This window comes from Aspergillus ruber (assembly GCF_000600275.1).
Source record: "Aspergillus ruber CBS 135680 unplaced genomic scaffold scaffold00046, whole genome shotgun sequence".
In the NCBI taxonomy this organism is placed as follows: Eukaryota; Fungi; Ascomycota; class Eurotiomycetes; order Eurotiales; family Aspergillaceae; genus Aspergillus; species Aspergillus ruber.
The window spans coordinates 21,469-36,297 of NW_024467342.1; the positions used below are offsets into that span (position 1 = coordinate 21,469).

The following is a 14,829-nucleotide window of genomic DNA, read 5'->3' on the forward strand; positions in this document are numbered from 1 at the left end:
TGAATATCTACTTGGATGCATATCTGCCAATCAGGTGCGCATCCAGTATCACGCTTTGCGGGTTCTCCGGACATCATGGCGGATATCTCCGTCTGCATAGCTATGCCTGATATGGGGGAATATCTACTCCATTTTGTCCTGCGTATCTATATTAACGTCTAACACCTGGCCAATGTTTCGACTGCTATGATCTATCATACATCGGAGTACCCCGTTGCACTCCTGTATCAACGTCAATGTTATCTAATATGTACATCGTATCGAGGCGCCTACGGAATCCGCAATACCGCCCTCCCCTCTACTTCAAACCGCTGCAATCTCGCAGCAACCTCGTTGATTTCCTCGAGTTTGAACGTTTCATACTGCGTGTTCACTCTTCCCTCCGCCGCCATCTTCAGCAACGCCTGCATTTCGTCTTCTGTTCCCACCGCGCTACCTACAATGTGGTATCCGCTATTGACGCAGTGAATCGGCGAAATGGGGATGTGGTAGTCTGGACGAGGGAGACCAACGCAGACCAGGGTTCCGACGGGGCGGAGGAACTGGACGCTTTGTTCGTAGGCTTTTTCGAGGCCGACGACCACGATGACAGCGTGAGCCCCGATGTTGTCGGTTAAGGAGAGAATGCGCTCTCGGGCCTGGCATTGTTAGCATCGTCTTAGATAGGGTGACCTGCAAGGGGGCGTACGTTGTCTCTAAAGTCGACAAAGGCAGTTGCGCCGGAGCTAATGCAGATATCTCGCTTGTTTTCGCTATCGACAGCGATGATGCGGTATCCCAGCTCTTTTCCGATCTGTACTCCCCTACATATGGTCAGATATGGCGTACGCAGCACTGTAAGCCAGGGTTGACATACAAATGTCCAAGTCCACCACCAGCACCCATGATAACCACCCAATCGCCTGACCTACATAACCTTTCAAGCTTATTTAATGCGCCATACATGGTCAATCCAGCTATACACATTAGTCCATATCAGCCACGTTATCAGTATATAATAACATACCGCACAGCAAAGGCGCAGCTGCCTCCGGCTTGAGATCTTCCCGAATAACGGAAACAAAGTCGGCAGGTGAAACCACATATTCTGTACTCGTCAATGCCAGCACATTCCAGTTCAAATGATAAACATACGTTGAAAGGTCCCCGGAACGTTCTACCAGTCATTAGTATTTGTATAGACCATCACATATATTCCAAAATGCTTACTCTTCCCGAATTGCTCTGATTGGCACAGTTCGTATACTGTACCTGGCATGTCGGGCACTTTCTGCAGGTACTATACAGCCACCTATTCCAATTAGCATGACCCTTACTTCATCAGATACGAGTACGCACTTTACCCCGACTTGCTTTCCCATAATTTCCGGTGCGGTATCGGGACCAACTAGTAGCCAATAAGATGAGCTTCCAATCCACAGGACCGGAATGAATAACGACAAACCTTTAACAACTCTCCCTATCCCTTCATGGCCCGGGACATTAGTAGTCATCGGCAACTCTCCGGTCAGATTATGTAGATCCGAGTGACTGTCACTTAGCGTCTGTCCACATAGGTATATTAGCTCAACTGCAACACATACCAGAACCCAGTCCATTCCATCTTAACCAACACCTCGCCAGACCCCGGCTCCGGGACAGGGACATCATGGCGGATCTCCAGCCGTGCGCCGGGTCGTGGCTTGTCGATGCACGCGGCTGTTTGGTACTTGGGGATTTCCATTTCTTCAGTAAGTCGCGGTAGTGTTCACTCTGTGCTTCGTGCGTATATGGATAGAGAAGATTAAAAGGTTTGTTTAACCCGTAAACCCGCCCGTGGTCTATCATCGGCTCAGGCCGTTGTGGGGGTTTTCCGAATACTACTCCGTAAAGAGTCAATTCGGATTCTAATTGGCTCGACCCATAGCACATCACGTGGAGTTTATACATTGAAACGGATAAGCCAATAAGGCGGTTAAACTCCAAGTCGGGGAAGTCGGGGAGTCGATTATCCGGACTGCACGAGGCTATATATGAAGAGGAAATTTAGATTACACGGAGAGTGGCATTGATATCTATAGACACCATAGATGGTAGAATGAGTGCTTAGCTATCTAAACGAGTCTGTCCGCATATGAGGGATCTGTCGGCCTCGGTAATCGGACCAGCTATTAATCCATCTCAACTTTCATCACTTCCCTTCGTACAATCGCTGCATGTACAAATCACTCAAATAATGATCTGGCAGTCTGATAAGCAGTGGTTGGACGCATACTTCCACTTCCATTTGTGTTGAAAGTTTCTCCGAATTCTCCCCTTTAAACCATGCCCAATCTTTTGACAAGTCATTCTTGGGCTCGTCTTTGTTAGAGCATCAGAAATCATCTGATCTGTAGGCAGATGCTCGAGGCGGACTTCACCATTACCTATATGATCCCATATAGCATGGTAGCGCACTGTGATATGCTCGGTCTTCGGGTGGTTAATCGGATTGTCGGCTAGATTGATAGGTCCTTGATTGTCTTCATATATGGTGGTGGGTGTGCTGCTATAAATGGATGACTTCCCTATCGCGTATAGGAAGTGTCGTGTCCAAATCACTTGTTTAGGAGCTTTTGAAACTGCCATATACTCAGCTTCAGTCGTACTCTGCGCAGTAACTGACTGTTTCCGGCTTGTCCAGGTAATCGGTGCCCCATCAATCATCAATATGAAGCCTGTGGTTGACCGGCTCTTTGCTGCATTAGCATATGCAGAATCTGCATATACAGTCAATCCATAAGCTATAGTTGCTTTGATATATTGAAGTATATGTTTGGCGGCTCCAAGATGGATTCGGCGCGGTTCAGCAGGATATTGAGACAATTGGTTAACCGCAAAGGCGATATCAGGCCTGGTAGCAACTACCATGAATACCAATTGTGACTGTCTCGAACAATATAAATTCATTGGTAGACTCTCTGTCGAAATACTAACATGGAGAAGGAAAGAAAGAAGCTGGGCCTGCCAGCGCTGCGCTATCTAGTGTGCGAAGGGGGTTCCTGCCCTATATTCAAACAGGCCAAAGTTTACAAACATCTTGCGTTGTTGGTGAATGCCCGTACTCCGTGACACCAATTGTCCAATCAATTTCTGAAATAATTTGTGCTCGCTCTGTCCAAATTGTGGTGTGTCCTCCGAATTCAACTTCACACTAGGGCTAATTGGTATGTCTGTAGGATTGCAATCACCCATGCCAAACTCCTCAAGAATCTGACGTGTATAGGATTCCTGGTCTAGGCAAATGGAACCATCTCTTTTCCATGAGAAGCGGATTCCAAGCAACTTTTTGACCAATCCACCATCAGACATTGGATGAAATTCCTTCAGCTTCTCTTTTACTGCGTTAATTTCGCCCTCATCCATGCCAAATATAACTATATCATCCACATACAGCGCAATAATCAGTCGCCACTTGTTGATGAAGATACTTGGATCCGCAGCAATGGGATTGAAGCCAATATTCTTCAAAAATTGACTGATCTTATGATGCCACAGGTATGCAGATTGACGTAGTCCATATAGAGACATCAAAAGTTTCAGGACCATGCCTCCCTTGGCGTCTGGATTGAAATCCTGAAGACCTTCTGGAATCTCCATACAGTTCGGCTTGTCAAGTTTAGATCTAGCGAAAGCGTTTAACGCGTCCATTACATGCGCAATCAGCTCATATCTGGCTGCTATTGCACACAAGATCTGCAGGCTATCGAGTCGAAATACCAGCGCAAAAGTCTCATCAAAATCATCATCTGATTGCTCGTTTTCCCTGGCAACTAGCCTGGCCTTGAACCAATCGATCTGGCTGTCCAAGCCTAGTTTCACATCAGACACCCATCTGCAGGTTGATATATTCCCTTCAGCTTGCTTCCGGGGTATGACTTTCCAGGTTCCAAAGCTTATCAGGGTGCTTAGCACTTTATGGATAGCCTCTTTCCATATAGCACCATATATCAGATCATTGATGTCCTCTCTGTATGATTTTGGTATCTATATGCCTGCTTTCTCACGCTCTTGATGCGCAATCTTATATTCTTGGTCACCAATCAGCAATTCAGTGGCTACTGCAAGTCTCGCAAAATGGACCCGCATGCACTGAGCTTGATGATCACCATCCTGCTCTTCTTCAGCTTTGCGCTTGCGGCCATATACCTTCTCACTTTGGTGGCTCTCCATCAACGCGCTCGAAGGCTGACGCGTACGAACAGAACAACGTTCAGGTGGTCCATTTGGCATGCTCTCATCAGCATCCACAGACACCTCTTCAGTCTCTTGTGGGGTCTTTTCAAAAGCACTCTGCTGCTCCACCAACCCTTCTGGTGGTAATTTGTCACACCGTTTATTATCCACCTCAGTTGTGGATTCAGGTTGCAGCTTGTCTTTATCCATATTATCATCCACCTTATGCATGGATGGTAGTGGCTGTGACTCCGCCTCTTCTGATTGGGTATTGGGAGCGTCTTGCTGGTCATCTTCTGTGTCATCCACTAATATGCTTGGCTCCCCTTGCGGACGTACATAATCCTTAACAGACTCTGTTGGATGTTTGTCAGGGCCGCTCGATACTCCAGCCTGTGGATTCTCAGGCAGTTTCTTGCTGTTGATAGTTGTTGACACTTGCATATTGGTTGACAGCATGTCATTCATATTGGTGTTTATCACCTCAGTCAAATAAACATGTTCTCGCTCTCGGAAAGTTGGATTGGCTACCAGCTATATATCACTGGCTCCCTTGGCAGTACATGATACTGCTTGTCACTCTTCCAATACAATAAGAAGGTTTCCTCCATAACACGACTTTCAAGCTTGTCATCAGACTTGTGGTGATAAAGTACCCTGCAGCCCCAAACTTGCAAGTGGGCTAAATCCGGCTTATGCCCATACCATAACTCAAATGGTGTTTTATTGTCACTTTCCTTGACAAATGTTGCTTGACTTCGCAGGTAATTTGCAGCCACCACTGCATATTTCCAATATCTCTTGCTAACACCTGAATGAAATAGGAGAGCTCTCGTGATCTCCAAAATGTATTGGTTGAATCATTCGGCAACACCATTCTGAGGATGTGTGTAAGTCTCAATGTACTCAAGTTGGATGCCTCTCAACAGACCCCATGTTTCCAAAGCTAAAAACTCCTTCGTATTATCAGTCTGTATGACCAACAGCATCTTGCCAGCTTCTCGCTCAATCTGGCACAGCCATACCTCCAGTGTATTCTGTACTGAGCTAGATAACTGATTCTTCTTGATAAAGACCCATGAATGCCGCGTGTAATCATCTATCAGTGAAAGATAATATCATTCTTCACCTATGCCTTCATCATATGGACCCAGAAGTCCATATATAGTTGTTGGAGCGGTCTCTTTGCTTTAGGAACTGGAACATGGTTCTGGTTCTTCACTTGCTTCGCTTTGACGCATATCTCGCAATTTTCTTCTAGCAGCTTATCTCGTTTGCCAACTTTCGATTGATCCATGTCCAAGGCTTCAACACAGCTGTTAAAGCGTCTCTTTCCAGGATGTCCAAGTTATTGATGAATAAGTTGCCGGCGTTGATTGATTTCATCTTCAGTTTCAGCTCTGGCGGCTTGTCCGCTGAGCAGTTGAATCACTGATTTCTCATCTGGCCTTCCAATGAATTCAGCACACTTTCTTGCTTGCTCTTGCTTTACATACAAGGTGTTCGCATGCGTGACTCTATCCAGGTAGGTCGATCGTCCGATTCGCTTTCCTTTGACAACCACTCTATCATTCTTCAATAGTGTGTATCTTCTGATTGAGCCCTTTGACTCAAATCCCGCAACATGGAGTGCTGTCACGGGCTCGGAATAGTAGATGAATCAATGTTCCTATCTAGACTATTGCAACCATCGACGAGAATATCGAACCCGGAGAAGAAAAGAGAAGAGGAAACTTATCTAGGTAATGAAGTGGTTTTCTAGAGATTGTTTGCGATATGGCTGAGTAGCAGCATTTGCGATGTATCATTCATTGCTGCAGTGTTGAGCCGTCATATATGAGTCGTGACAAGTGCCTTTAATGACAACAGGTTCTCTGCCAGACCCGGTACATATATGACATTATTCAATCGGAGTGTGGACTTATTTAGCAGGCTAAATTTGACTGTTCCCCTGCCCAAAATAGGCATATGAACTCCGCTCGCTATAGTTAGAGTTCCGCGGCTCTTTTGGTCCAATCTCTCGAAGATATCCTTATTACCGGTTGACATGCTTGTTTCTCCGCTATCAAAACACCATACTGATGGACTGCTGCTTGCTCGATTTCCCTTTTCTCTTATAAATCGGTCCATTTCCGATTTTTTTACAGCGTACGAGCTGAATTCATCCATCTCATATTGGTTGGCGTCATCATTGCTGCTCTGTGCTCCAGCAAACCGACTCTTTTGCTTTGTTGATTTGCCTTGTCGACTTTTGGATTTTGGATGATCCTCATCGTCATCACTCTCATGCTTATTCTGGCCTTCCGTCGCGAAATGCCCTGCCCTCTCGCAGATATAGCATTTGGATCCGTTTTTCTTCTTTTGCTTACCATCTTTGTAAGCTCAAGATCGTTTCTCACCTGCAGATCCTCCTTTCATCTGCATAAGGTCTTCAACTCGGCTTAGGACATATCCCTCGTCCAGAGTGGCGTTCGAACACATCATACATTGACGTTCTGGCAGCATAGATGCCTATTTCAGTCAATTTCTCACATCTCTCACGGAAAGAAACGAATAGCTCAGCAATCTTTCAAAATGAACGACCCCGCCAATAGAGTAGCTTGGATACGAGAAATCCTCGAACAAATCCTCGTCCACACAGACACATACCCTACTAACCTCGGTTCAACGCGTCTGCCACCATTGGTACGACCTAATTCAAAACACAGATGACCGTCAAATCGCTCTCTTCTTCAAACCAGCCAAAGAATCCCATCGCTACGGCCGCAGCTGCGTTCAGAATCCCCTGTTCAAAAGCCACATCTGGCCGGAATATTTCCGTAAGTGGCTTTCCAGCAAAGACCGCCACAATGCATATTCCTCTTGCAACCTCTCACTACTCGATGCCCCGAAGAGGATGCGTATTTAGGCCCTGAAGCTGGCTGGGGACGTATGCTCACCCAACAGCCTCCGTCAAAATTTTTTGGTGGTGTTCGAGACATGGATTGATCTAGAATGGCCTCTTTTCACTCGGATTCTTATTCAACCGAGTGATGACTTCCTCTGTCGACTCGGAATTCTTGACGAGGCAGTCAACAATTATAGGCTTCTCATGCCCGGCCATGGTCCTTTTGTTTTCTGGATTGGTCCTCATTCTTTTAAATGCAAGGAGTGGGAACTTCACGCAGAAAAAGGGCGACTACAAAATGCATGAGTACCATGTGATTATATTTTGTGGAAATTACCATATATGCAAATGGAAGAAAGCACATGGTTTCTTAGATCACTGAATTGTTTCTCTGGGCCGTCACAGGCGTGTTTGCGGTCTTCTTCGGAAGCCTATCTAGGACGACTAGTTTGCCTTAACTTGGCAATGGTCAGTAGGTTCAGTGATTGAATCGATATTGGTGAGTTAGGGGTTTCGCTCCTATAATTTTTCTAACCCGAAGTGCAGCGAATCCTGCTCAGCCATTTCAGACAAAGGGTTGTAGATTCACGGTCCATTTGGCAACCTCCGTAAGTTGCTGGTGCGTTCACTTTGAGACAAAGAAAAGCAGCGCTCGCTTAGCATTAGTGTAGACGTTTTTGCGATATAAATACTACGCCTTGCCCAGCTTTTTGCATTGATCGAACAACACTATCAACTCTAGATATATTTAGCTTCATCTTTCCTTTCTTCAGCCACCAAAATTTGCCTTACTTTCCCGCATCCCTTTCGTACAGTCAGGAGAACTGCAATCAGTCATCATTGTGGTTTATTCCTCTGTTTCCTCTTCTACCTCCTCCCCATACAGCTCAATCTCCACTATTTACCTATCTCCAAAAATGCTTGAAATATTCATAATCGAAAGAAATAACCGGCGCTTGAGAACGTCATGGAGAACGAAGGCCATCCGCCCATTCCGAGCCACAGCAGACTCTCGCACAACATACACGCTCACGCGATGAGACAAATTATCGGGAAAAAGAACCCAGCAATTATAACAGAGCGCAAGGAGACGGCAAGCGCTGTAAAGGGTGCATCTGGGAACAAGCCCTAGACTGAACGCGCTACCGAAGACTCAGTCTGAAGGGTATCGGGAGGTGCTCTGGATTCGCAGAAGGTAATAGGCCGTTCTGGCTCCGCCAGCCGGTTCCTTTGAACCGTGATGGCTGTCTCAGTAAGTATGCAATGCTTGGCTTTTTGGAGCTTTCTTAACAATATTAGAATTTATTTTCGATCTGTACCGAGCACTCAGCGTTATGAATCGCATGAGCTAAACGCCATAGTGCAAGCCAAGAAGAGAGTTCGTGCTAACGATGGGAGATTATCTAAAAGCAAGAGACCGCGGAAATGGCGGGATGGCTGTGAGGAGACAACATGCAAATCAGTCTCTTAAACGAGTAGTGAGTCAAAACTTTTCATGTTATACTGTTCTTGCAAGGTACTAGCAACATCAACCGGCTTTCTTTGGCAGAAGACTGCCGCGAGTGATACATATACCTCAAGAGCTGAGAAGTGGTGTTCCTGTCACGAGACATGGACACTCGCTAGATGTGTAGCATGCTTGATCACTTTGGTTTGTCTGGAGTAAGGCATGAACTCCTTGCACATACTAAACAGCCCCTCGCCGGCAGGCCCTGCTTTTTCGTTTCTCTCCTCATGTTAGAATTTCGTCAGATAGTCTACCAATAGACTCATATTGAATGAGACCGCCACAAAAAGACGAGTACTCCAAGGTATGAAAGCCTCCCACCTCAGAAGCTGGCAATATACATGACTTACGATCCTCAGTGGACAGTGAAGGCACCGTGTTAAATCAATGGGTTTGACGGAGCAGGTTGGAACTCTTGGCATTACGGAGAATGCTTTAAAGCTTCCATCCTCCCACCATGAACGGATTCTGATCCTAACCGATCCAGGCCAAGCTCAGACGTGTGCAACCTATGTCTCGACTTCTTTATGGATTAGGATTTGACATAGCCAGATGCAGGCGAAGGATCGAGTTTCCTTGGTTAGTTGCGGTTGCATGAATATTGGAATCTGTCCAACTGCTGTCGTTCAGTAGGTGATGTTGATTGAATGGATAAAGCGAGTTTTCGTGCTTCAATCAGCACATGTGTACAGTGTCACGGAGCACAAGCGCTCGCCAGTGGCATGGTATGCTTGACTATTTTGGGTGTGACGGGTCAACGCCAGACAAGCATTGCCAACATGTCAAGGATGCCATACAAGCAATATGGGCAAACAAGGGCTTAATCTGCACCACACAAATGTCTAGAGACTGTTCCTCGCCCAGATAGATCCTTTTCTTCTTCGTTCCCAGATTCGATATTCTCGTCCGTGGCTACAATAGTTTAGATAGGAACGTCGATTCATTATTATCTTCTATTCCGAGCCCGTGACATTTGTCCTATTTGGATATAGGGCAGGAACCCCTTCGCACATACTAGATACCTCACCGCTAGCAGACCAAGCTCCTTTCTCTTCCTTCATATTAGTCTCGTCAGATGGTCCACCAATAGACTCATGTTGTTCAAGACTATCGCATACAGTCCATGGAAGTCCGACGAGGACCGAATTTAATCTACACGGCTACTCGTCTCTTGCACATCTGCTGTTTATCTAACATCTATCCCTACCGCAGATGCAAGTTGCTAACAGCATATCACTTCTGCCCTGTACTATTTATGGAAGTTCAAAAGCTAGCTAGATGCCTATCCGACGAGCCCGATTTCTAGTACAACTCAGTGTTGGCAGATTGGCGTTAACCCATGTTTCCGCCGGTCTGTACACAGTTCCCAACGCAATGACCTTCATCATCATATCCGAATCAAACATCCGCTAACGCCTATTTACCATCGAGCGAAATCAAACGTAGACATCTCCCGCCGAGACGAGCGCTAGTACCGGCTCAATCCTCCCTGCCAGTTCCCCAGAAAGGTCATGAACAAGAATAATATGGATTAGACGGAAACTTCAATGGCGAAGATATTACGGACTGTCATCGATGGCCTTGTCGATATTCTATACCGAGTTTTGCGAACACTGACAAAGCTGATTCAAATTCATTCAAATTCGATATCTAACAAAACCCAATATTCGACTTCAGAGGGACCCGAAATGAGGAAATGGCGTTCATAGCCGTCTTCGACGGTAACATCACACATAAGAGCTGTATATCCAATCATCATCAGTCGAACAGTTGGGTCATTATAGCCGTCCAAAAGCGGACTAGAAACAGCAGAAAAAGGAAAAGCGCCGGAACAAAAACAAATTAACCAATAAGCAAACACGAGCAAGTTCTATATACTGGATGGACCAATCGGATGTGTGATACTACATAAAGCAACACAGATATCCTGGAGGCAATTCTGCTCATGGCAATTGCACTGTCAGTGAGGCAGTTGACGAGATGTTGTTTTGCAGATGGAGGGATTTATCTTTTCCGCGGCTAAATACGGTGTTGTGGAGAATAGGGCTATTAGGAATGCTAAGCGGTTCTTGGCGTTGGCCATGTATATGAGGCACCAGCGGAGAAAGAACGATGGGTAGACACAACCCTAAAAAACGGTTTATTAAACTAGCTTGTTATTGATATGGTATGAGATTCGACTTCAGAAAGAAGGAAAAGATGCGTATGTGGTCATGGTGCTGGTGTACAGGGTAGCCATGCTCTCGGTCCGTCCTGTTCTCATCACTGGTCGACTTCAGATAGATGCGACTGCGGCCATAGTACGCTCTTACGGAATGGAGTACTTTATTCAGCACCGGTCTGATGGTTTCTTGTCTGTTCCACCATATTACAGATGCACATACCGGTGTCCAGCAGAGTACGGATATCTCACGCTGCGTTTCCATCAATCGTACTGAGCTTACTCGGGGTACCTGTCTTGGTTGAATTATATCCATCGAATTGCGATCACAGCACTGTCCAAGGAAGGAGGAAGATATTTGAATTATTGCCAGTCAGATAAAGTCCTGGGTATCTTCAACATATCATGGATGCATGTCCCATGTCCAGCATCCAACACCGATCGTACCTCATTCGAATCCTTCCCGGCTTCTGGTTCAGTCAGCACGGATTACCTATCACGTGATTCACGATTGACATTGCAAAAGGATTCGATTTCAGATAGAGACGGGCATAATCGCAATCATGACATGATCAATAGGGTCTTGGAGATCCAACTATACCTTGAATTGAGGTCTCAGTGTCCAAACAATCAATATCCTGTAATATTTCTCCATCCACCCATTCCAATATCTCGCTCACACTTACCAAAGAAGTCTGTTCGACTCACAGAGCAGAAAAAGCGAAAATCAACAGGTCATAGCAGCCCGACAGCAAGAGACCGACAGCAACAAAAACAGTACCAATCAAATACCCACAAATTTCAAACGAAACACCAATCAAGAGCAAAGTAAAAACCACGACAATCCACGATTGCACCAATAAAAGTATATACCGTAGTGCCGGATTGACTGTCCTATCCTCGTACTGAATGGTGCAGTTAGTCAGGATAATGGTCCAAACGTAACAGACGTGCATTAGGAATAACAATAAGTTCCAAAAGACGACCGCAAAGGCGAGCAAGAGGGCGTACAAAGGACGAAAGATGAGGAAGAGAAGGAATAGGATCAAAAGGATGTGGATAGGAGAAATAGTTCGTGCTCGAAAACCAGAAGTCATTTCTGAAGAAGCTTTTATGTGAGAGAATGGTCGGATTGTTTTGGTCACTGTTGGCCGGAAGCTTTTGTAGTTCATGAAAAGAAAGGAAGGAGAAACGCGTTTTGTTTATCTGTGATTGTCTCGCTTACGAGGAAGGGAAGATGCCTGGCATTATTTTATTAGTCGTGTGGTTGTTTGTAGGGTTTCTTTTTCTTAGTTTCTATGGGAGCATAGTGAATTGGATGGGCTAAAGTGCTATAATGACAATCTGTCACACGCCTATTGACTTGGCGGGCCAGTCTGATTTATATACAAAAAAATATAGATAATCACAGCCTCCTCGACAAGCTATCAATGAACTTCTTTCCCCATTCAGCGCTAAAAACAGTCAGTATAACCCCGTAAATCAATATAAAGGTGCTTCAAGCTCACCTCGTGTTAGTATTGATAAATTCACTCAATTTCTCATATCTTTCCTTACGCTCCTTCCCATTCATCGTCACGGCCTTGTGGATTGACTGCGCGAGTTCGGATGTATTTGCCGGATGGAAATTGACACTTCCACCCTTCATGAAGACGGATGCTCCAGCAAACTCAGAAAGCACAAGTACTCCGTGGCGCTTTGCCTGGCACGCGACGTACTCGAAGGATACAAGGTTCATACCATCTCGGGAGGATGTAAGTAGGCATACATCGGCGATGGAGTACATGGCTGTTAATTCTTCAAATGGAATTGAGCGGTGCATGTATAAGAGGGGGGAAGCATCTGGTGTTGCTGTTTGGTGTCAGATTTGGTCGTCGTTAGAAATCTAGGATGCCCTACCGTGCTTCCCGTTAATCTTCCCAGCAATTGTGCTAAGCTCCGTCTCCAAATCCTGGTACTCCTTGACATCTTCACGGCTTGGGACCGCCACTTGAATCAACAGAACCTTATTCTTCATTTCCGGATGGTCATCAAGGAACCGATCATATCCTTTCAGCTTGTGGGTCAATCCCTTGATATAGTCCAATCGATCAACACCAATGATGACATGGACGTCCTTGTATCGTTCTTCGAGTTCCTTAATCCGTGTCTGTACCTCAGGCTTGTTCAAAGTATCATCGAACTTCTGCGGATCAATCCCGACAACGAATGTTCCCGCCTCGACCAAACGATTCTTGTACTGAATCTTATTCGGTACCCCGGTTTGGGCGCCCCTGTCAAGTTAGGTCAGTCTGATCGAGTCATGATCCAAAGAACACTCACAACAAATTCACGCAGGTCCCAATGAAGTTCTGCTTATATTCATCTGTATGGAACCCGATCAAATCGCTCGACAAGAGACCTTCGATCATGGCGTTCCGCACCGGAAGTGCTCTCCAAAAGTCGCTTGCAGGAAATGGTGTATGTAGCGAGAACCCAATCGCGCAACTCTTGCCCTTGTTGACTAACCGCTCGCGTAGGAGCTTGGGGAGGAGCATCAGGTGGTAGTCGTGCACCCAGATTATATCTCCCTTTCTCGCTTCTTTAGCGACGGCATCGGCGAAGAGCTCGTTGACTTTTTGGTACGCTTGCCATGGCCCGTCGTCAAAGGTCATACCAGATTGGTAATGGAGAATTGGCCATAAAATGGAGTCTATGCCGTCAGCAAACGTGCTAAATCATGCAGGAGAGTGGCATACTAGAAAAATTATTATAGTGCGCGTTCGCCAGCGCATTATCCAGGAAGATCCCCACAGCATTATGCTCCGCCAAGCTCTTCGACACCTTCTCACGGTCGTTAGGGTCATTCACCTCGATACCAGGCCATCCAAACCAGCTGAATTGTGTCGACTTGGTCAGACCGGACAGCGACGTAACAAGACCGCCACTTGAGAGGGAGGACTTAAAACCGCCGTCATCCCGTTTTACTGACAGTGGAAGACGGTTGGAGACGATGATCAGACGTCTAGGCTCTTGCTCGGGTGCCATTGTGGACTATCTGCAGCTCTACGGATGAATATCAGCAAGTAATACAGTTTTTGCTCTGGTCAAAGGAATATGAGCGAGGTGAATATCGATGCGACGGACTTTATTATATCCCCCGCCCCACTGCCACCACTTTCAGACGTCAGAATGAATAAAACGGACATGGTGATCTGCCATGGAATACTTGCAGCGTTACAGGCGATGTTGTAGTCGAGGCAACGTCATATCGAATCATTGCCGAAGACGCCAAGAAGTACAATAAGCGTTCCCAATTAAGTGGAAGAGGTAACCGTTACCAGGGGTAGGGTTTTATCATTATGATTCCTTGGGTGTATTGTCTCTTTTAGTATATACAGGGGTAGATACTTGTATACATCGGCCTCCATGGTGTGGTGTGTTAGGAGGAACCAGTACGGGGAATATATATACTAGGAGGTTGCCGCACGCACTGTGAGAAGCATAATTAAACCAAAACTACACGATAGACATGGAACGCTCTTCAAGATAAAAGGGAAGGATTTCATGGACTTTCTTATATACTCCGATAAACATTTGGCGGCATTTTGTAGTTTTAAGGCTTCCCAGTTCGCAAACAAATATCGTGCTTACTGCTAATCGCTGCACAATCCTATCATCTACCTGTAGTTCATCCATACCATGACCTCTCCCCTACGATGGACCAGAAATATCTTTCGAGAACCTCCCCTCGCATCCCTCCGTTCCCCGACCACTGGCTGGAAAACAGTCCCCGCATCGCTGTTCCTCGACGAGGAACACATCTCCGAATTCCAGAAAGGACAATATTACCCTGTAAACATCGGCGACATTTCTCACTCTAGATACCGGGTTATTGGGAAGTTGGGATTCGGGCGTACTTCTACAGTATGGCTTGCGCGGGATATGGAGTAATCGCCCTCTTCCCATTCTTGGGAGAATAGACAAGTCAATGCGGTTAGGGGTCATGCGTATGTGACGCTAAAAGTATATACGCGCGATGAACACAATATCGATGGATTCCAGACCCACAAGTATATAATAACCAGAAAGAAATTGTGA

General features: G+C 45.9%; 4 protein-coding genes across 4 annotated transcripts; 1 reads left to right on the forward strand and 3 right to left on the reverse strand.

Annotated features, from left to right (window-relative positions):
• Positions 1–115: 115 nt before the first annotated feature.
• On the reverse strand, positions 116–1,816 carry EURHEDRAFT_390212 (zinc-dependent alcohol dehydrogenase). Its single transcript, XM_040779823.1, has 9 exons — positions 1,584–1,816; positions 1,445–1,530; positions 1,339–1,387; positions 1,210–1,291; positions 1,135–1,156; positions 1,007–1,087; positions 857–956; positions 689–803; positions 116–638 (listed from the first exon to the last, which is right to left on the reverse strand). Exons 1-9 carry the CDS (start codon positions 1,721–1,723, stop codon positions 270–272), a joined length of 1,044 nt encoding a protein of 347 aa, XP_040634281.1. The 5' UTR covers positions 1,724–1,816; the 3' UTR covers positions 116–269.
• Positions 1,817–4,005: 2,189 nt separating this feature from the next.
• Positions 4,006–4,662, reverse strand: EURHEDRAFT_406745 (uncharacterized protein; the record flags this gene model as incomplete). The annotated part of the gene is made up of 1 exon (XM_040780479.1): positions 4,006–4,662. One exon carries the CDS (start codon positions 4,660–4,662, stop codon positions 4,006–4,008), a length of 657 nt encoding a protein of 218 aa, XP_040634282.1.
• A 7,408-nt stretch (positions 4,663–12,070) lies between these two features.
• On the reverse strand, positions 12,071–13,776 carry EURHEDRAFT_510276 (trehalose-6-phosphate synthase; the record flags this gene model as incomplete). Its single annotated transcript, XM_040785943.1, has 5 exons — positions 12,071–12,203; positions 12,258–12,600; positions 12,649–13,022; positions 13,072–13,441; positions 13,488–13,776. 5 exons carry the CDS (start codon positions 13,774–13,776, stop codon positions 12,155–12,157), a joined length of 1,425 nt encoding a protein of 474 aa, XP_040634283.1. The 3' UTR covers positions 12,071–12,154.
• Positions 13,777–14,430: 654 nt separating this feature from the next.
• On the forward strand, positions 14,431–14,829 carry EURHEDRAFT_466856 (uncharacterized protein; the record flags this gene model as incomplete). Its single annotated transcript, XM_040785136.1, has 2 exons — positions 14,431–14,678; positions 14,730–14,829. The coding sequence occupies 2 exons, from the start codon at positions 14,431–14,433 to the stop codon at positions 14,827–14,829; spliced, it is 348 nt and encodes a 115-aa protein (XP_040634284.1).